The 20,147-nt window shown below is 41.7% G+C and overlaps 7 protein-coding genes across 7 annotated transcripts in view; 4 read left to right on the forward strand and 3 right to left on the reverse strand.

Moving 5' to 3' along the window:
• The window catches only part of V1514DRAFT_302136 (uncharacterized protein), a 2,343-nt gene extending 307 nt beyond the window's left edge, over positions 1-2,036 (forward strand). Inside the window, exon 2 of the mRNA XM_066925565.1 lies at positions 119-2,036. Coding sequence (XP_066785593.1) covers positions 123-1,760 — 1,638 coding nt within the window. The 5' untranslated portion in view covers positions 119-122 and the 3' untranslated portion in view covers positions 1,761-2,036. The remainder of the gene's footprint in view (positions 1-118) is intronic.
• V1514DRAFT_302138 (uncharacterized protein) lies at positions 1,963-3,195 on the reverse strand. The gene is made up of 3 exons (XM_066925566.1): positions 3,172-3,195; positions 2,903-3,082; positions 1,963-2,824 (listed from the first exon to the last, which is right to left on the reverse strand). The coding sequence occupies exons 2-3, from the start codon at positions 2,947-2,949 to the stop codon at positions 2,059-2,061; spliced, it is 813 nt and encodes a 270-aa protein (XP_066785594.1). The 5' UTR covers positions 2,950-3,082; positions 3,172-3,195; the 3' UTR covers positions 1,963-2,058.
• V1514DRAFT_325191 (major facilitator superfamily domain-containing protein) lies at positions 3,187-5,476 on the reverse strand. Its single transcript, XM_066926566.1, has 2 exons — positions 4,722-5,476; positions 3,187-4,662 (listed from the first exon to the last, which is right to left on the reverse strand). The coding sequence occupies exons 1-2, from the start codon at positions 5,049-5,051 to the stop codon at positions 3,247-3,249; spliced, it is 1,746 nt and encodes a 581-aa protein (XP_066785595.1). The 5' UTR covers positions 5,052-5,476; the 3' UTR covers positions 3,187-3,246.
• Positions 5,477-6,013: 537 nt separating this feature from the next.
• Positions 6,014-7,741, reverse strand: V1514DRAFT_152126 (D123-domain-containing protein). The gene is made up of 3 exons (XM_066924505.1): positions 7,367-7,741; positions 7,070-7,310; positions 6,014-7,015 (listed from the first exon to the last, which is right to left on the reverse strand). Exons 1-3 carry the CDS (start codon positions 7,651-7,653, stop codon positions 6,260-6,262), a joined length of 1,284 nt encoding a protein of 427 aa, XP_066785596.1. The 5' UTR covers positions 7,654-7,741; the 3' UTR covers positions 6,014-6,259.
• A 120-nt stretch (positions 7,742-7,861) lies between these two features.
• Positions 7,862-9,807, forward strand: V1514DRAFT_325195 (NLI interacting factor-like phosphatase-domain-containing protein). The gene has a single exon (XM_066926567.1). It carries the CDS (start codon positions 7,968-7,970, stop codon positions 9,453-9,455), a length of 1,488 nt encoding a protein of 495 aa, XP_066785597.1. The 5' UTR covers positions 7,862-7,967; the 3' UTR covers positions 9,456-9,807.
• Positions 9,808-10,284: 477 nt separating this feature from the next.
• On the forward strand, positions 10,285-15,166 carry V1514DRAFT_275597 (uncharacterized protein; the record flags this gene model as incomplete). Its single annotated transcript, XM_066924897.1, has 6 exons — positions 10,285-10,468; positions 10,531-10,649; positions 10,702-10,763; positions 10,830-11,043; positions 11,106-11,926; positions 11,989-15,166. 6 exons carry the CDS (start codon positions 10,285-10,287, stop codon positions 15,164-15,166), a joined length of 4,578 nt encoding a protein of 1,525 aa, XP_066785598.1.
• A 1,187-nt stretch (positions 15,167-16,353) lies between these two features.
• V1514DRAFT_152421 (fungal-specific transcription factor domain-containing protein) lies at positions 16,354-20,138 on the forward strand. Its single transcript, XM_066924506.1, has 3 exons — positions 16,354-17,255; positions 17,324-17,923; positions 17,976-20,138. Exons 1-3 carry the CDS (start codon positions 16,587-16,589, stop codon positions 19,905-19,907), a joined length of 3,201 nt encoding a protein of 1,066 aa, XP_066785599.1. The 5' UTR covers positions 16,354-16,586; the 3' UTR covers positions 19,908-20,138.
• Positions 20,139-20,147: the final 9 nt, after the last annotated feature.

The following is a 20,147-nucleotide window of genomic DNA, read 5'->3' on the forward strand; positions in this document are numbered from 1 at the left end:
CTTTTTTTTTAAATTATTAATATTTTTTTTTTATTTGCAATTAAATTAATAAATTTTTTTTTTAATTTTTTTTTTTTTTTTTTTTTTTTTTTTTTTTTTTTGGCTAACATAATCACAGAACAATGGGTAAATCAAAATCTTCTTCGTCATCTTCTTCCAAGAAGGAAGCCAAGGCATTAAACGCTAAGCCTGGTGCTAGCATTAGCAAGTCTGAATCACCAGTGAAGAAGACCGCAAAGCTTGCCAAAGCAGCGTCTGCTGCTGCCATCGTGGCCAAGAAGTTGGAAGCCAAGAAAAACGCAAAGGATGACAAGACTAAGAAGTCAAAGAAGAAAGTAGTTGTTGAATCATCGTCCGAGTCCGAGTCTGAGTCTGAATCTGAATCTGAGGAAGAGGAAAAGAAGGAGGACAAGATGGATGTTGATAGTTCTTCATCCGAATCTGAATCGTCTGAATCTGAAGAAGAAGACAAGAAGAGCAAGAATAAGAAGGACGCCAAGAAGCCTGCTGCTGCTTCTACTGCTTCAAAGAAGAACGGCAGCAAGGTCGCTGAGAAGAAGAAGGTTGAGTCCAGCAGTGAATCAGAAGATTCGTCTGATGACTCTGATTCCGAATCTGATTCTGATTCGGAACCACCTGCTAAGAAGGAGAACAAGAAGGTTGCTGCTGCCAAGAAGGAAGAATCAAGTGATGAATCTTCATCTGATTCCGAATCTGAGGATGATAAGAAGCCTGCTGCTGCTGAGAAGAAGGAAGAATCTAGCGAGGATGAGTCTTCGGACTCTGATTCGTCTGAGTCTGAAGCTGAGAAGAAGACCGAGAAGAATGTTAAGAGCAGTGATGAGGAAGATAGCGATTCGGATTCTGAATCTGAATCTGGTTCCGATTCTGACTCTGACTCTGAAGATGACAAAAAGGTTGAACAAGTTAAGGAAAAATCTAGCAAGAGAAAAGCTGAGGAGGCTGAACCTGCCGCTGCCGCGACCCCTGAATCTAAGAAGCCCAAGGTTGATGAGAATGCTTCCAAGACCTTGTTTGTTGGCCGGTTGTCATGGAACGTGGATGACGATTGGTTGGCCAAGGAATTCTCTGCGATTGGCGAAGTCGTGTCCGCTCGCGTGGTCACCGAGAAAGGTACCGGCCGTTCCAAGGGTTTCGGCTACGTTGATTTTGCTGACCCCGCCAGTGCGCAAAAGGCGTTGACGGAGTTACAGGGCAAGGAGATTGACGGCCGACCCATCAACCTTGACATTTCCAACCCCAAGCCGGTTAACAACGACCAGCAGTTCGCATCTCGCAGCCGTGCCGACCAGTATGGTGACAAGGTCTCGCCACCGTCTGATACCTTGTTTTTGGGTAACCTGTCATTCGATGTTGACCGGGATAACTTATTTGAAGTCTTTGGAGAGCACGGCACGGTTTTGAACGTGCGACTGCCCACCAACCCGGAGACCGAGCAACTCAAGGGTTTCGGATACGTGCAATTTCAATCCGTGGACGAGGCCAAGGCCGCGTTGGATGCCTTGAACGGTGCCGACATTGCTGGCAGGCCGGTCAGGTTGGATTTCTCTACGCCGAGGGATAACAGCAATGCGGGTGGCCGTGGCGGCGGTCGTGGCGGTGCTCGCGGTGGATCTCGTGGCGGATCCCGTGGTGGATTCCGTGGTGGCCGCGGTGGTGCCCCCCGAGGAGGCCGCGGTGGATTTCGCCCCACTGGTGCTAACAACGTCGAGTTCAAGGGCAAGAAGGTTACCTTCTAAACTTGAACCAAAAAAAAATTCCATGTTTTCTAATGAACAACATGAGTTTTAAAAAAGTTTTTTTTTGTTTTTGTTTTTTGTTATTTAGGGTATTTTGTATCATGTGCATTATTTAATCTCTGATTGTCTTTTTTCTTTTTTTACTGTTACGTTTTCCTTATTATTATTATTTTTTTTTTTTGGTTGGGATTTCATAGATACGGCCATATGCGATATGGGACAATCACTTTTGTATTTTTGTTGCTAAGAACGATGAAATATAATATGCTTTTTTAAAAAAAAAAAAACTAGTGTTTTTCTAAAATTTTGCCAAATGTTGGCCGCCATCGACGGGCAACACCACGCCATTAATGTATGCGCTAGGCTTGCTGCACAAAAACACAATCACGCTCTCCAAATCTTGCGGCCGGCCTAACCTGTGCTTTGGATTTTGAGATACCAGCTTGTCTTCACCAATGCGATCAATCAATCCGGCCGCCATTTTGGTTTTAAAAAATCCGGGCGCGATCGTGTTCACGTTGACTTGCCTGCTACCTAATTCAACCGCCAATGACATGCTCAAGTGATGCACGGCTGCCTTGGAAGCACCATACCCGTACGTGCCCATCTTGCCAATCTCGGCCGTACCTGATGGCAAGCCAATCACGGAGCCGACCACGATCACGCGGGACGGATCCTCGTCCGTTCCTGACCGTTCAAGAAGCCGGGCTGCGGATTGGATCGTGACAAACACGCCGCGCACGTTCAATGCCAGCACTTTATCGATCGCGGCCGGATCGTGCGAGTGTAACGGTGCGCCCCAGGTAGCGCCGGCGTTGGCAATCACAATGTCGAGCCTGCCGTTCGTGACTCGGTCAATGTGGTCAATCACGCGCTTGATATCGTCTGGGTTGGCAAAATCGGCTGCGATCGGGATCGCCTTGCCATGACCACTGGCACCAGTTGATGACGAGTTGAGCTCATTGGCTGCCTTGACGCATGCGTCTACCTTACGGGATGAAACAAATACCCGGGAAGCACCGTTTCGAAGTAATGCCCTGGCGGCGTAAAATCCCAATCCACGACTACCTTGGAAAAATTAGTTTGTCTGTGTTGCTCTTCATGACGAAAGGGCGTGCAATAATAGATAGAGAGTTTTCAACCTACCACCGGTTACTAATGCAACTTTTCCATTAACGTTAAACTCCATTATTGGTTATTTTTTTTAATTTAATGGAGTTTTCTGGTAAGTACATTGTCGCTATAGAAAAGATGTATATATATAAAATGCGGGGAAGAAACCGTGATGCCTCCGAGGTGCAAAGCCCCTGAACAAACATAAGCTACAATTTATATTACCCATCATGTGCGAGCAGAATTTTTCAAAAAACAAAAAATTGATAAGTTGTACTGAAAAAAAAAGGTTTTTTACCTTGTTTTCATTTACTATGTAATACCAAGATAACCTTTTTATCATTTCCGTTCACCTTTTTATTAATAAAATACATCAAAATCCAAACTTGAAATCCAATCTTTTTGATCCCTCATCTTTTGTAGTGTGTCGGTATTCGTTTTGTTGCGCAGGTGTCAATGCATTCCATTTGGCAGCCTTTTGCTTATTACGTAACACATAATACAACTTTGCCAGCGCATAAACCACAATATTCATGGCAGCGATGCCAATAAGAACCTGATTACCTCTGCGATACAGAGGCTTGTCATCAGCCCTGTAAATATTGGCTGAAATGATGACACCAAGTTGAAAAAACATGTTATACACAGCTGATGACAACGTCCGGGTTCTCACGGAATTCGAATTACGAGATGTCCAAGCAACTAGAATGGGCTGACACATGGGAAATGATAACAGAACCGTCAAAACCCCGTACTTAGACCACTTGGAAACATCGGCACTGAATGCTCTAATTGGAATCAAACATACCAAAACCCAAAGTTGTGAAAATATGCCCAAATAAACTCGAATGTTATCCCATCTCTGACTAACGTATGAAATTATAAGAAGAGTTAAGAGGGACATGCACTGCTCAGGGAGCACAATTAAAATAGACTGAAACGTTGTGAATCCGAGACTTCTGAGAGTAAGCGTCATGTATGTATCAATGGTACCCACTGGGACCCACCATACCAATCCAATCAAATAGATTGGCCAAATGTCATAATCCATTAATGATTTGCCAATTTGGCTCCAATTCAATGCTTCCCTGTTGTGCATGTCACCTTTTGATGGATCATCACGTAAAACACGATTCACCATGATTATCTCTTCCCGAGGCGTAAACCAACCTTTCTTTCCTCTAAACCATGATGCAGTCTTAGTTGGAGCGGGAGGCATTAAAAGAGCGGACAATAATCCAATGAATGCTGTAATCGCGCCCTCGATGAGAAACAGCCATCTCCATCCCTCGTTTCCATGAACACCACGCATGTGAAGAATTCCAAATCCCATGAAAGCAGCTGAAATTTGTGCTAACGTTAAAGCAGCGTAGAAATAAGCAAGACGAACTGGGAGTTCAAGTGTTGTATAGAAGTATGACAAGTATAAGCACGCATCTGCAGTAAATCCACCTTCAAACGCACCAAGAAGTGCACGGGTAGCGTAAAACGATCCTGAAGAGTTCATCGCATATTGGGCCATGGCAGCTGCAGACCAACAAACCATTTGAATGGGAATCCATTTATCTGGACCAAGCTTTTTTGAAATAAGTTGTGAAGGCACTTCTGTAATCAAAAATAGAACTCTGTAAATCGTATTTCCGTTATTGAAAACATCAGTCGAAAACCCAAGATCAGTAAGCATATTGTCCGCCACCGCTTGTGAAATGTTCCCACGATCAAGTTGAAGGGACATGTACATAATAGCAACCCATAGCATAATTCTCAGATCAATCTTTCGCACGACGTTCTGTATACAATGATTAGTAAAACATAGTTCAAGACCCGATTGTTTAATAATAGTCTTACCATTTCCTCCCTCCACGTCCATCTGGCTAAAGGATCAAATCTATGAATATTTTCATATTCAGGAATCGGCTGGTAAGCCTGAGCCTTGCCAGGGTCGTCAAAGACTGATGGCTGTGTGGCAATAGAATCTAAATCAACACCGGCAGGACCATTAAAATTCCAAAAATAATATTTTTTGGGACCATGAGCTGCTAACGGCGGCCAATCTTTGGGAATGTTTAACTTTTCGGGATCATCGTAAGTCTCATCATTATCTACTTCAAAATCTGACTTTGAAATAGTCTTTTCAGACAGCTGAGTGCCTACTTTGGTTTCAGTGATATCCGACATTGGGTAGAAATTATCGCCAAGAGAACAACCATGTTAAGATTAATGATTCACTGAGGTTTAAATAGAAAAATGTTGAAATCATAAATGCATCAAGAGCCTGATATTACCAAGTTTGTATTAATTCAACACAATACAGCATGACTATTGCAAAATTTGCAACTTCTTGGTACAAGGTATAGTTTGCGGAACAACAATTTTGCTTTAAGAAAGGGTATATACCGCATGCTGGTGTTGACTATGGGTATTTCAAATAACCTTTTAAACTAAGGACACTAAAATTTAAATGATGCATCCAAATTGTGGTGCTAGCACAACAAGGTTAAAAAAATCCATTCCGCCAAACCTATAGAAGTTAGTAGTCATGTTTGACTGAAATTATTCTATTGAAGCAGATGAGGCAATTTACGTTGCTTTTACTTTCAGCATGCAAATCGGCGTTTATATCAGTAGAACTGTGTTCCTTTGCTGTCGGCTTCCAACTTGCCCGGCGGGGTTTCGGGATACGGTACAATCCGACCCAGCATATTGTAGCCTGAAAATACTACAACAAAAACGGTATAATTAGAATAATTTGGAAACAGAAAAAATAAATAAAATAAATAGTAAATAATCGTGAAGTAGCTAATTACATATATGTAAGTGTACATAAAATCAAAAAAAAAAAAAAATTGGAATCCTACGTAATCATCACAGGCAAAGTGCAATACGAGACGTGACCGCCCCCCTGGCCGAAAATGTTATTTTAGTCATTATATTGTAATTTAATGTCTCAAGCGCAAGTCCTGTTTTACAAATTGTCTGAATCAAAGCTCAATTTTCGCAGTCGCGGTATAAGTATAAGTACTAAGCGGAATGATACAATTAGCCGCCGCTATGATTGTATGTACTAGTTTACTCATCTAACATGGGTACTAGGAATCAGTAAAAATAAATCAAAAAATATTAACAAAGAAATGAAAGTTTACTTTGATAAGAAGCGGATTAATGGCTACTTTTCATTAGCTACTTTTACAGATCTGATACATTAATATTGTTGAACTGTCTTTGTAATACGTAGCAACATGAATACATGATGTTCATATATTAGCATACAGTATATAACACTACAGGTGTCTGTCAGTTTGAATTACCGTAATGTAATGTACAGTAGTAAAATTACAAGTTTGTTATATACAATTGGTTAAATAATAGGTTGTTCGCCGGACGTGTTAACCACTGCTGCGACTGTCGTTAGATTCATGCTTGTGTAACATGTCTTTCCATTTCTTCGCAAACGCAGCAATGCCGGCCCCGCCACCGTGAATACTCGCGTCAACCACGTCCTTAGGGACCATGTGCTCCGAAAATGGCTTCCTAGCAAATGATTGCATGCCCTCATTCGCATTTAATAATCTAATCTCGGGCCAATTTTCCGAATCGTCAAATCCAGTTGCATGTGGATTGATGCTTAACAGTTCCTGCCACGTATATAATAGCGTGTCTGTACGTGGGCCGAACGGATTAATATCAATCAACCATACCTTGCCATCATGGTGTGGTTTGGGAATGTACACGTCAAACACAAAACTTTCATTAGCAAAACTATCTTGCAAATAATCTGAAAAAAAAACGTCAATTAATTCTAACAATTTATTGCCCAATGGTTGCAAAAAATCGTAAAAATTTTCGTCCCGCTGAGATATACCGATTAGTGTTCGGTCCTTGACAAAGCATCGAAATTCCATTGCAGGATTAAAATCTACCCATTTACGAAGCACAAGTTCAACGTCTTCATGATCATTATTGCTATTGCTCTGAATGGTGTTTGTTGACGATGATACGTCAAGCGAGGGCACTCCTGGGTGACAGTCGTCAAACGCATGAAGCAGATCGTGAGTGATGAAATTGGATGACTTGAGAATCAAATACACATCACCAGGTGTAACACATTTTAACGAATTCGTGGTGGTGATCCAAGCTGCATCCTAGAGTACAAAATATTAATTTGATAACGTTACCGGGGTTTAAACTCAGCATACCTTAGGAGCAGACCAGTTTAGCTTTGGTACGACAGCACCGTAGTCGGCAAGAACCTGTCGTAGTTGTTGATCAAGTTCAGGAAACGCAGTTGCCGGATCACTATTTTCATCATTATCGGCATCCCAATCGGCATCGTCATCATCAGACTCGCCCGTATCGGAAAAACTTGCCACGTTTGTTGATAATTCTTGAATTCGATTAGTTAGTTCATCATCTGAATCACTCCATTCTGCTTGGTCCCTAGGGTCGTCAAAAAAAAACATGGTTCAAATTTACAGACGCAATGTATGACTTACCCTTCAGGTGGAAGGTATATTCCGTCAGATAACAGGTACTTCACAAATGCTTCACCCACGGGCTTAATCACTGTCGCTCGAGGAGAAATTTTCTTGTACTTTGTATACCATGCCGAAAATGTGCAATTCTTGACTTGCTGCCTTGTGACAGGCGTAAATAATAACTGAGGTTCCTCATCCGACTCATATAATGATTCCGCTGTCATTACTTGCTGCTGACGGGGATTCTGTAGTTCCAATGAAGTGGTAGTAACCCTGATAGGTGGAACGGTCGAATCAAGAGCCATGCAAAGAGTAAACTGAAAAAGAAGTCGTATAACCGATGAAAATGCGAACTCATCAACATAAGTTTACATCAATCTGTTATTTTGAGTTTACTTTTGCCCAAATTGGCTTTAAAAAATCTTAAGCAACAAACTACTTGACAAATATGCCATCTTTGTTTGTTCTCAAAATAGACAAAAACCCTTGGATCCGAATTAGTAAACCTCCCCAGCTTTTTTGAATCAAACCAAGCCGGTTCATTTTTTTTCCCAGTTCGTGGAACTACGTTTGGAAAAAACTATTATTTTTATATAGATATCATGATTTGTTACTACTCATGAACTCAGTACAATATATTTCCTCTCGCGTTGAGCGCGTTATAGGAAATGCCCAACAAACCCAACTACAACAGCAGCAACAGCAAGAAGAGCAAGAGCAAGAGCAACAACAAGAACAACAATGTGAGTTTGCATCGAAAGCAAACATTTCACTGCCTGTTTCTCCATTAGCAGCTTTGGCAACTGTTTCGACAAATTCTGCATCTATCAAGTCACCGGCACAGTTTGGCGATGGTTTAGTTGCCTCCGTTGCCGCCAATACGAATGGCAGCGGTGTTGACGATTCGCCTGTAACGGCTTTTGTTAATGTTGGAGTCGATCAATCGAAAAACGCAAACGAAGCTTGGTTTTGGATTTTACCATTTTCATGGATTATTAAAATTTTCCATTATATTCTGCGGTTGTTGGGGTACACTTTCGGTGCGATTGGTCATGATGACGTGGATAGCACCAACAACAAGGTGGGCCAGATTTTGTTTAACAACAATGTTACCAATAGCGGTGATAATTCGTTTATTCCTGTTCAGGGTCAGTTATCTGTTGAAGATTCAAGCATTTTAAGTCCACAAGTTTCAGACTGGCCTCAGATCAAATCATCACATCAACATCTGGTCGGAGCTGACTCCAGATTGCCGCCTTCAATTTATCAGGGCTTACCATTCAATCAGTCTTCCTCACCGCTGTCAGAAAAATATGAAGAACAAAATCTGAACCAGGATCAACAACAAAGGTCGGTTAGAATTCGTTTGGCACGAAAAGGAACCGAAAAAGACAAACCGTTCCATTCGAGAGATCAGTCTGTTGAGTTTAATACTGCATCAATAGAACTTCAACGATCAATAAAGTCTCCAACATCGCCTGGATTTGTGTCATCAAAGGCGACAAAATATCCTCGCATTCCACCTCCACCCCGACCGCTAATACCTAAACATGTCTCTCCAAAGACACTAATTCTTGACTTAGATGAGACATTAATTCATTCGCTTTCTAAAGGCGGCAAGATGAGTTCAGGTCATATGGTGGAAGTTAAACTGGAAAAGCAACATGCCATTTTGTATTATGTTCACAAGCGACCATTTTGTGACGAATTTTTGAAAAAAGTTTCTAAATGGTATAATTTGGTAATATTCACTGCTTCAGTGCAAGAATATGCTGATCCGGTGATTGATTGGTTAGAACAGAATCGGAAATATTTTAAAGCTCGGTATTACAGGCAACATTGTACGTTTAGAAATGGAGGTTATGTCAAGGACATTACAGTGGTCGAACCTGATTTGTCAAAGGTCATGATTATTGATAATTCTCCAATCAGTTATCTTTTGCATGAAGATAATGCCATTGCTATTGAAGGATGGATAAACGACCCTTCAGATCTTGACTTGCTTCACTTGATTCCGTTTCTAAATGGCATGAGATACGTGACAGACGTTAGAACTTTAATATCATTGCGAATGGGCAATAATGCTTTTGCACTTGAATCTTTTTGATCGTTGACTTTAATTTTTTTTTTGCCCCTTTTGGCGTTCGATACTGTCTTCTCCATATTGGTTTTCCTTAATTTTTGTTACTGTACGGCGTCCTTTACGGGCTGGTGATGCCTGTTTCTGTTTTTTTTAGCGCGTTAATTAATCTCTTGAAATCGGAGCCATCGTGTTTTGCATGTGAATTTTACAAGTACTTGTTGAAACCTTGAACGATGGTGTTTTATGTTATTCGACGTTTAAGTCACAATGTTGGTTTGCTTGCAGTGCATTGGGTTCTTTTGTTTGTTTGTTTTTTGGGCATGCATAATTATCAATTTTTTTAGAGACCTGTACTCATAATGTACTATATTTATAGATGTTTTTTTTTTTGGTTTGATTACATGTGATTCTTCTAAATGATTCCGGTAAGACTATAGTATCCAAATTGGGAAGGGTGTTTTGAGAAGCCATTTTGTGATCATCACGTGCGCGATAAATAGAAATTGTGATCCATAACGAGTTGTAATTTATATTGCCCAATACGACTAATTTAATAGTTCGACACTACCTTTTTCTTGATTTTGAAATATAGATTAAAATAACTTATTTATTATTTTGGGAGATCATACACATACTTTCTACATGGTGATTTAAATGTCAGCTTTAAAAGTTGCGGGCGACGACAGCAACATTAAGGTTGCTGTTCGAGTTCGGCCCTTTAACAAGCGAGGTAAGTCAAAGAGCAATGTAGATTTCTCTGGCATTATTTTAAATTTCTTGATTAACCATTGTTATTTTTTTTATTATTTATTGGGGATCAGAGCGTGCAAGGAATGCACAATGCGTAATTCAAATGGACAATGATCAGACCGTCATTCGGCCTGCGGATCAACAACACCAGCAACAAGCCAAGGTTGAATCATCGACCGGCACTCCGAAGTCAGGTACCACATCGTCAAGACCAGATCAAAAAGCAGGAAGGACGTTCAAGTACGACAAGAGTTATTGGAGTTTTGATTTTGATAGCCCAAATTTTGGTAAACTTTCTCACTTTTTTGGCATGATTTTTTTTTAAAGTGAACTTACATGAATTTTATAGCTTGTCAGGAAAGAGTTTTTGATGATTTGGGACAGCCTTTACTAGTCAATGCGTTTCAAGGGTTTAATAACTGTATTTTGGCATATGGTCAAACGGGATCCGGTAAAACTTATTCCATGGTAAGAATCAAATTATCTTCAAGAATTGTCGGGTATTGATATTCCGGGTTAGATGGGCACAGCAGATGATCCTGGTATTATTCCTAGAATTTGTGACAGTCTTTTTCAAAAAATGTAAGTTATGCATGGTTGCATTATTTAAAATATTTTGTGGCTTTTTTGTTTCTAACCTATCTTAAGCGCGGGCTTGTCAAGCAAATCGCACAAGTTCACGGTCGAAGTATCATATTTTGAAATATACAATGAACGAGTAAGAGATTTATTGAATCCAAACAATAAGGGGAATTTACGAATTCGAGAGCATCCTTTGCTTGGGCCATATGTCGAAGATCTGTCAAAGTTAATTGTCGGATCTTTCCCGGAAATTCAAGAGTTAATGAATGAGGGCAACAAGGTACTCAAAAAAAAAAAAATAATTGCTAGATCACTTTTTTATATAATCTAATATTGACACAGACGCGTACGGTTGCGGCTACAAACATGAACGAAACATCATCTCGATCGCATGCCGTGTTTACATTATTGTTGACTCAAATCATGCATGATGATGAAACAAATCTGGATACTGAAAAAGTTTCGAGAATATCATTGGTAGATTTGGCTGGTTCCGAACGGGCATCTTCCACTGGGGCAACAGGGGTGAGATTGAAAGAAGGTTCAGAGATTAACAAGTCCCTATCGGCCTTGGGCAGGGTTATCCGAACTCTGGCCGACTTGAGTAGCAAGAAGGAAAAAGATAGCGTGATTCCGTACCGTGATTCAGCATTGACCTGGATCTTAAAGGATTCCCTCGGCGGAAACTCATTAACGGCAATGATCGCAACCATCTCACCTGCCGATATAAACTACGATGAAACGCTGTCGACATTGCGATATGCAGATTCAGCCAAAAGAATTAAGAACCATGCGGTTATTAATGAGGATCCGAACGCAAAAATTATTCGAGAGCTTAAGCAGGAACTCTCATTATTGCGAAGCAAGTTGGAGACCGCCGGTTCATCCTTGACCAACCCAGATCAATCAAGTTCCGATGTGGTCACAGTCACAACGAGCGACGGCACGGTTCGTCAAGTTTCTAGAGCCGAGATTACGGAACAACTTTCGTCTTCAGAAAAATTATTTAAGGAATTGAATACGACCTGGGAAGAACGATTGGCGCAGACACAGGAGATTCACAGGCAACGCGAAGCCGCTCTTGATGAATTGGGCATCAATATTGAGAAAGGTTTTGTTGGTGTGAGAACTCCCAAAAATATTCCATATCTGGTGAATTTAAGGTAATAATGAAAAAAAAAATTGGCTTGTATGTGAATACTTGACCTGACTGTGTTTTGTATAGTGATGATCCATTATTAGCTGAATGTTTGGTTTACAATATCAAACCTGGAAAAACAGAAGTTGGCAATGCCGATGTATCCACCAAGGCTCAAATCAGATTACATGGTTCCAAAATTTCTAAAAATCATTGCTCGTTCGATAATGTTGATGACGTCGTGACTATTATTCCTCATGCACAGGCATCAATTATTATAAATGGCTTGCGCATATCTGAGCCAAAACGGCTGCACACTGGAGATCGAATTATTTTGGGAGATTTTCATATTTTTAGGTTTAATCATCCTCGTGAAGCTTTAAAAGAGCGTCACGGCGTTCGACGACGCGCAAAACCAATGTCACCGATTCGTACGAATTCAAATAATGTTGATGAAGGTGTGGAAGAAATTGACGTGACGGTATCCGAAGTAGCCAGTACCTTAGACGATGAATCGTCAGGATTGGGTGCGACTCTGTCGCAAAAAGATGATGCCCTGGGTGATTGGTCTTTTGCACGGTTCGAAGCCGCCAAATCAATTTTGGGACCGGATGTGTCTGCAAATTTGTCTGCCACGACGGATGAAGAATTGGATCGATTATTCGAAGAAATGCAAAGATTAAGGTCACTTCGTAAGGGCAGGCCGGAATCATCCATGTCGTTTTATGAGACCGATGGTGATTCGTTCATGAGCGTGGGTACATCGTCAGTCTTAAGCTTTCGCAAGTTGCAAGACGCAGCCGGGTTTGACTCAGAAGATCCGTTTCTGTCAGCCAAGCCTCTGGATGAATCGCCATCAAAATCTGAGAGCTTAAAATTGAAATTAAATCAGGCAAGATCAGACATACGAAATCGATTGGAAGGTCAACGATTAGATTTTGAAGCAAAGCTTCGAGCCAACACGAATAGGTCGCCAACTCGGTCTCCCCTTCGAAAAAGCAAGGTGCAACATGATGACGAATTTAGTGATCGGCAAGTCTTGTTGGCAAGATCGGTATTACAAGTATGGCAAAAGAATGTAAGCGTTAGGCTTTCTGAATCGCTATTTAGACATGCCATGCTCTTAAAGGAAGCGCAGATTTTGAGTAATGAACTGAGCAGGAGCATTCGATTTCAATTTGCCATTGTGGATGACTCATATCTTGAGGTGTCTCCGTATGACATGATGCTAAACGAATTCGAACCTGAAGAAGATTTAGCCTTGATAAAAGCTACAAAGCCATGCGCGGCAGTCAGAGTCATGGATGGCATTAATAATGTCTTGAAGATATATTCATTTGCAAAGTTAGAGAGCTGCGTTAAGTTGATTCGAAACATATATAATGAAGCACCGTCGTATGCTGATTTGCATGACCGAGATAATTTTCAGGTGAAAGATCCATTTTCGGAAAAGTTCAATCAACAATATACTTGTATTGGAGACGCATATGTGCCATTGACGGAAATTATTGTTGGCCGAAATTTTCCGTTCTCGATAGATATTACTTCACCGCATACGCTGAGCGTGATTGGCTTGATAGACGGAGAACTTCAACCGGTGTTTGCAAGCCAGGACTCTATTCCGTCGACTGTGCTCGTAAATCTAAAGTGTATTAATGGGTTTTCGGAGCGGGAATTCAGTGAAGTTCATGTACAAATGTTTATGATAGGCCTGGATGGATTTCTTGATGGAATATCCACTAGTCAAACAGTTAGCGGATTTGGAGACGGGTCTGTTAATTTTAATACTTCCCATGGCGTACGCTTGAATGACATTATCAGACACGGCAGTAACTGGTGTTTGGACATTCCGGTTCTTCGTATCAAAGTTTTTGCCAAAATTTCTAGCGTGCATTTGGAAAAACTGTTGAGCTGGGATGATATGCAGGAGACTGAATCCAACGTGGTGGAAAAGCGGCCTAGATTTGAACCTGCTATTGATGTATCAGGATTGCCCTTACACCATGATGCGTTTGTAAGAATTGAAATTTTAGAAATGTCAGATTCTGGACAGTACGAGCCGGTCGATATTGTTCAGGATCATCCTGACGGCAAGGGCTTGTTTCAGTTTCACATTGGCGTGCAAAGACAGATCCGATTATCGATTCGACATTCGTCCGGAGACACGTTTGAATGGAATGATATTCGCGAGGTGTCAGTCAGCAATGTAAGAATGATGGATGCTCAAGGACGATTGTTGGAAGCTCAAAGCAAAGTTGATAAAGTTGTTTTGCGACGGATTGGCAGGCCGAAGACCATTGCGCAAGCAGACGGAACACGAACGGTTACAGTTTTGGCACAATGGGATTCGAGTGCGCATAACTCAGCCTATCTCGATCGAGCAACAAACGTGCATGAGAAATTTGTTATCAGCCTGAGTTGGAGCGTGATGACGGCGGCCATTACAATGCCTGCCGAGTTTTCGACAAATCTTGTTGGTCGCATGATTCGGCGCAGTTCTCGCGGGCCTTCACTGTTTGCGTTGCTTTTCACTGGCAACCGGATCGCGCATTCTTACGTTGGACTGTTTCAGGTGCAGTTGCGGTCATTGAAGACGGCTGATTCGAGGCAGTTGAATATCAAGGAGAGCTATATTAGTGGTGAAGAATACCTTGGAGTTTGGAAACCTAGAAGTACGGCACTTGTGAAGGAATTTCAGGATTGCGTGAAGCAGCGATGGCAGAATGCAGCGTTAAGCGTGACTCAGTCCGTGCTGGATCGCGTAAAGCTTGATGAAGTTAATGTTCCAGTAGACGCGGAATTTGACGAACGTCAAGTGTCACTGTTACAAAAATGCTTGACGTTATGGCGGCATAAGCCACAAGAGGATTCAACAGTCAAGCCAGTGGGACAAAGCCGACTGATGACGAAGCCACCGACAAAATATGTTGCCGATGTGCGCCAGATCCAAAAGAGTACTCATGTCATTAAGGAAGGACACGCGTGGATGCCAGATAATGCCATGTATAAATGGGAACGGCGATACCTGGAACTTCGACGACCGTACTTGCACGTGTACGGTGCGGACGAAATGGAGGAAAAATACGCGATAAACGTTACGCAATGCCGGATTGGCTATCAGCCAGAACTGGCGCCAGGATTACTAAACAAGGCAAACGTGTTTGCAGTGTATACCGAGTTTGGCACGCACCTGATCGCCGTGAGATCTCACGTCGAACTGAGCAATTGGGTAATGAAGCTCGGGCAAGACTTTGCAAATGCTTAGAGCAAGCATGTCAAGTGATGATGATTCTGAAGCATTAGTTTTATTGTTATAATATGGCCGCTTAAAGTGCACTTTGCACAGGAGTTTTTGGTGATTGGGGTTTAAATTGTAAATAGATTGCTTGTAAATATATATATATATATATATACGTTTGGAGTTGCTTGTCTTGTACTATTACCGATGGGTATTGATTGACTCATTGCACCGCTGCAAGAGGAAAATGAGTCGTCCCTTGCCGCGAACCGGCCGAGATGAGCTTGGCGCAGACGGAAGTTCCGCTGTTTTTTACTATGCATCGAATTACATAACTTGGTCACGTAGGTTAATCAACGTAGAAAATCGGACGAACAACGTCCAAGCCTGGATTTCAGAATGTGATTTAAACTTATCGTTCGTTACATTCGTTTTATATATGATTCTTCGGATTCGAGATTTGCCGAGGAGGTCTCACTTCTGTGAATTACATAATTTAAAAGCTTAAGTCACTAGGGTATAATACTGTGGTTCATCTGCTTTAGCAAAACGTGGGCAACAAACATTTCACCATACGAATTTAAACTAATACTATTTCTAATTATTTATCGAACAAACGTTGACTAAGAGATGAAGGGAAGGAACTTGGTGATGAGTTGATGGGCCGCCAAAGTTACCCGCGCGACTTTTGTTCCTGGCCTGCACTGTATACGTAATAACCTTTTCTATGCAACTGGCACAATCCATGACATTACGCAACGATTCCCCGCCGTCGTCATCATTTTCACTGCAATTTGGATTTCACGGTTTCACTTGTTGCGGAGTGATCATCTGTAAGTATTTTTTATATTTTTTTTTTGTTTTTGCTTCATCTACATGTACTTGTATATTTTCAGTCGAGGTGGCGGTTCGGTTTCGTGTAGCGGCGGTTCTGATTCGAAGTGCTCAACTCATAAGGCCAAAAAAAGGAGAAGGCAAAGACCAGAGTTGTTTTTCATATTTATTACGGAGAATATTTTTTTGGTTAGGATTTTGATGTATAATATGGCAAGACTGCGGTTCACGTTCTTGCTGGAACGTTAACTTGACAACTTGCTCAATGTCATTACTCTCCTTCAATTACTTTATGAGATTTTTTTCTTGAATGAACTTGCATTAGATGCATTTGGCTCACTAAGTTTCATTTTTTGATTTCTCAATACTGATAAGTTTTTTTTAGCTTTTTTTTTTCAATTTAGTTCGATTAGATCTGAAGTACCATCATCTCCGTTGCCACTCGTTTTTCATCGATTCATGTCAATCTCGGATCCGTGGCTCAGTCTTTAATCAAGATACAGATTAATATTTAATTTTTTTGTTATCAGAAACTGCCGTACGGTTTTATTTTTTATTTTTTTTTCTCTACCAGCCGTCCACTCTGCGCTTCTTTTTTTTTTTTGCTCCCGGCATGGCACCGTTGACAGACACGAGCCCAGCCAGCGAAACGTCACTACAATCTCATCGTTCGGCGTCATTCACTGGGTTAACTCCGCCTCAACTTCCTCAGTCAAACACCAGCACTTCTGCAGATCACAAAATCATTAGAAAACGTAACCGGCTACCGGTGTCGTGTAATTTTTGTCGTCAACGAAAATTGAAATGCAACCGGGGTCATCCATGTGAGAACTGTGTCAAACGTGGTGATGGTGTTGCATGTGTATATCTTATGGGTAACAATGGAAATGTTGCTACTTCTCAAGCTTCCAATAATCACTTGGTCTCAGGACCAGTATTCACATCAGCAAGCAATTCTGGCAGCAGTAGGAGCGGCAACAACAACGGCAGTAGCAGCGGCAGCAGAAAGACGACATCAGGGTCTGACGTCAGGAATCAACTCGACAAGCTGGAAAGTTTAGTTTTGGGATTAATGCATAGTTCTGGTGGATCTGCATCTGAATATTCACAGGGATCGCCTGAGAATAATAATTCTTACAAGACCGTTGATAATGCTGTTTCAAACGGCGATCTTGCGTCAGATGTTGATGCTGTTCGGGAATCACTAGGAATGATGAAACTTGATCGCAAAGGCAAAGCAATGTATCATGGTGAGACACACTGGGTGGCTCTATTAAACGAGGTAAAGTTTGAAGTGGAATGCGTTATTTTTTTTTAATTTTTGCTGACAATTTTTTTTTTCGGGATTAGTTAAATGAAGTTAAATCTTTGTTTGAGAAAAGTGGAAAACTGGATGAAGCGAAAAGGAAAGCTTCAAATACTACACCACCATGCAATAATGCTTCAATGAAAACTGGAATATGGAAAAGCGGGTTTCCTTTTTCAGATAATAGAGACGTCAATTTTTCAGAAATTTTGGATTTACTACCGCAAAGAGAATTGTGTGACAAGTTAATCGATCGATATTTTGAGTCCATTGATCCTACTTTACACATTATCCACCGACCGTCGTTTGAAAATGAATATTGTACTTTTTGGCTGAATCCGGCAGCAGTGGAATGCATTTGGCTTGGGATGTTACTATGCATGCTTGCCCTATCCTTGCAATCATGCAGAGGCGATGGCGTGCCCGAAATTTATCGGGGAAAAGAAATGCAAACATGGATCGGATGGCAAAAAGCTACGGAGGCTTGTCTTGTTACTGGTAATTTTATGCTTAGGGGAAGCATCGTCGTGATTAGAACGTTGTTATTATGGTTGGCGGTTGAATCGAAACGAACATTAGTTGAGGGTTTTAGCGATAGGACGTGGGTCTCTACCGGAATGGTTGTTAGAATAGCGCAATCAATGGTAAGCTTGATATTAGTATGATTTAACCGATTTCTAATTATAATATTTTAAGGGACTTCATCGAGATCCTAAATGGTTTAATATTTCGCCGTTCGAAGCAGAGATTCGGAGGCACATGTGGTACACGCTGATTGCTATAGATACCACGTTTGCTATTAATCAAGGCTTGCCGGTTACGATCCGGTCAGGTGAGCATGACGTGCGAGCGCCGCTAAATTTAAATGACTGCGACATATATACAAACATGGGCAAGTTACCGGAAGCTCGAGATTGGAATGAAGAAACAGACATGACATATCTTTTATGTATTACCAAGTTGAATGATGTCCTAGGCAGGATTGTGTCGGGGACTTTTTCACTAAGACCACGTGCCGGGTACGAAACCATATTGGCTCATGATGCCGAAATTCGAGCGACGTTTGCTAGCTTCCCGGAATACTTGAGAACTCCACCTGAAGCTTCAGGTTTAAACGATCCTGCGCACATTTTGTTTCAACGATTTCTTCTTGACTTGCATTACCGCAAGGCCTTGGTGGTTCTTCATCGGCCGTTCGCAGCCAGAGCGGATGTTAACGAGAAGTTTGCGCTGAGTAAAGACGAATGCCTTGATGCTTCACTTCAGATGCTTCGCCGGCAGGTTTGGCTGTATAACTCTCCGGATGCGAAAACTGTATTGGAAAAATTTCGCTGGTTTACGGATGGCATTTATCTGAATCATCATTTCCATGCATGCATGATGCTGTGTGTTGAGTTGTATTCAAATATGGATTCCATGTCAACTTTTCAAAAACAGTCCATGCGTGACGTACTTAAATCGTCAAGGAAGATTCAAGCCGATATTGGTCGATTTGATCCTGTCGCGTCACGAAGGCAAGGATTGATTGAGAGATTATTTGAACAACTGAGCGAGATTGAAATGCTAAGTCCAGAAGAACGAAAGAAAGTTAGCAAGAATATGATGAAACAATACAAGTTTAAGACGGTCGTGTTGGATGACAAGCCGTTACACGACCCGGTGTTAAACATTGATCCTAGCAGGGCAGTGTTTGCAACGCAAAGCATGGTTGTTCACGATACGTTAGGCGACGCTTCTAATCATGGTGCTGATTTAAACCGGCAGACGGAGCATGCACGTCAGGGACAGGCCGTTGTCCCAGGCAATGATGGGTCAGCATTTGTAGCAAAGGCTAGTTCAAATCCGACGCTGGCAGTTGTTGACGCGAATGAATTGGATTTTTTGCCTGAAGAGGATGAGATTTATGTGGATCAACCAGAACGAATTCGCAGGATTCCAGATTTGAATTGGCTTCATGAACCCGGTACTAATATTAGTTCTGATGCTGGCATACGTGGTGAGGCAAGTTCAGTTAGGCCAGGATCACAAGGTAGTACGGTGGTGCCAAATTCGTCATTGTTCACACCAGGCATGCCGGTTTCGCAAGTCACGTTATTGGATGCGAATGGGGGGAATCTCGCGGAATTGCCCAACGGCAGTACTCCGACTGTGTTTATATCTGGCGGCAATGACCTGGTTCTTGATTCCAATATTGTTTTGGGTAGCGGCATGGTGATGAAGGCGAATTCTCCTGGCACAGATGTTCCGCACGGCAGGAATTGGGATGAATGGGACATGATAATGCAGGGAATGTGGACTCACCCAATGGCTGCGGCGGCAGCAGCAGCCGCAGCTGCAGGCATGCATCCCATAGATGGGTGGCAACCGGATTTTATTGGCAACAACGGTAACGGAATTCGCACGAGCAACAGCATGCCAGGTCAATATCATTATCATCATCATCATCAGCATCATAATGAGCCGGTGCTCGGCAGCGTCGGAGCTTGGCCCGCCGTGCCTCCTGGACCAACGCAAGATGAAATTTTGGCTGATTCCGGCTTAATGGTCATGAATGACGACGACAATGGCATGATGGACGACCGTGTTTTACAAATGAACCGCATCAACGTGGGCCATTTCTCAATGTAAATTTTTCAAAAAACAAAAAAAAAAAAAAAGGTTTCACACAGTTACGACCCGGCATGGAATGATTTTGGATGGATATAATGATTTTTTTATTCTGCTTTACGTATGGTTTAAATTCGTTGTTTTGGTTTTCTTAATTGTACGGAAATCTATAGTTAGTTAAATTTGGCATTTATGTTGACGTCATTGCCTGGCCCACGTAATACATTACGTTATGTTATAACTATTCATCAACCCGGTCGT

This window comes from Lipomyces japonicus, assembly GCF_038497905.1.
Source record: "Lipomyces japonicus strain CBS 7319 unplaced genomic scaffold V1514scaffold_4, whole genome shotgun sequence".
Taxonomy (NCBI): domain Eukaryota; kingdom Fungi; phylum Ascomycota; class Lipomycetes; order Lipomycetales; family Lipomycetaceae; genus Lipomyces; species Lipomyces japonicus.

What these genes read in the sequence shown, in the direction of transcription:
- V1514DRAFT_152421 (XM_066924506.1), top strand. Translation starts at nt 16,587, where the DNA reads ATGGCACCGTTGACAGACACGAGCCCAGCCAGCGAAACGTCACTACAA. An exon ending in GGGTGGCTCTATTAAACGAG is followed by an intron (nt 17,256 to 17,323) that starts GTAAAGTTTGAA and finishes TTTCGGGATTAG; the next exon opens with TTAAATGAAGTTAAATCTTT. An exon ending in TTAGAATAGCGCAATCAATG is followed by an intron (nt 17,924 to 17,975) that starts GTAAGCTTGATA and finishes TAATATTTTAAG; the next exon opens with GGACTTCATCGAGATCCTAA.
- V1514DRAFT_302138 (XM_066925566.1), bottom strand. Translation starts at nt 2,949, where the DNA reads ATGGAGTTTAACGTTAATGGAAAAGTTGCATTAGTAACCGGTGGTAG. An exon ending in GCATTAGTAACCGGTGGTAG is followed by an intron (nt 2,825 to 2,902) that starts GTTGAAAACTCT and finishes TTTCCAAGGTAG; the next exon opens with TCGTGGATTGGGATTTTACG.
- V1514DRAFT_152126 (XM_066924505.1), bottom strand. Translation starts at nt 7,653, where the DNA reads ATGGCTCTTGATTCGACCGTTCCACCTATCAGGGTTACTACCACTTCA. An exon ending in ATATACCTTCCACCTGAAGG is followed by an intron (nt 7,311 to 7,366) that starts GTAAGTCATACA and finishes TGACGACCCTAG; the next exon opens with GGACCAAGCAGAATGGAGTG. An exon ending in TAAACTGGTCTGCTCCTAAG is followed by an intron (nt 7,016 to 7,069) that starts GTATGCTGAGTT and finishes TTTGTACTCTAG; the next exon opens with GATGCAGCTTGGATCACCAC.
- V1514DRAFT_325191 (XM_066926566.1), bottom strand. Translation starts at nt 5,051, where the DNA reads ATGTCGGATATCACTGAAACCAAAGTAGGCACTCAGCTGTCTGAAAAG. An exon ending in GGACGTGGAGGGAGGAAATG is followed by an intron (nt 4,663 to 4,721) that starts GTAAGACTATTA and finishes CATTGTATACAG; the next exon opens with AACGTCGTGCGAAAGATTGA.
- V1514DRAFT_325195 (XM_066926567.1), top strand. Translation starts at nt 7,968, where the DNA reads ATGAACTCAGTACAATATATTTCCTCTCGCGTTGAGCGCGTTATAGGA.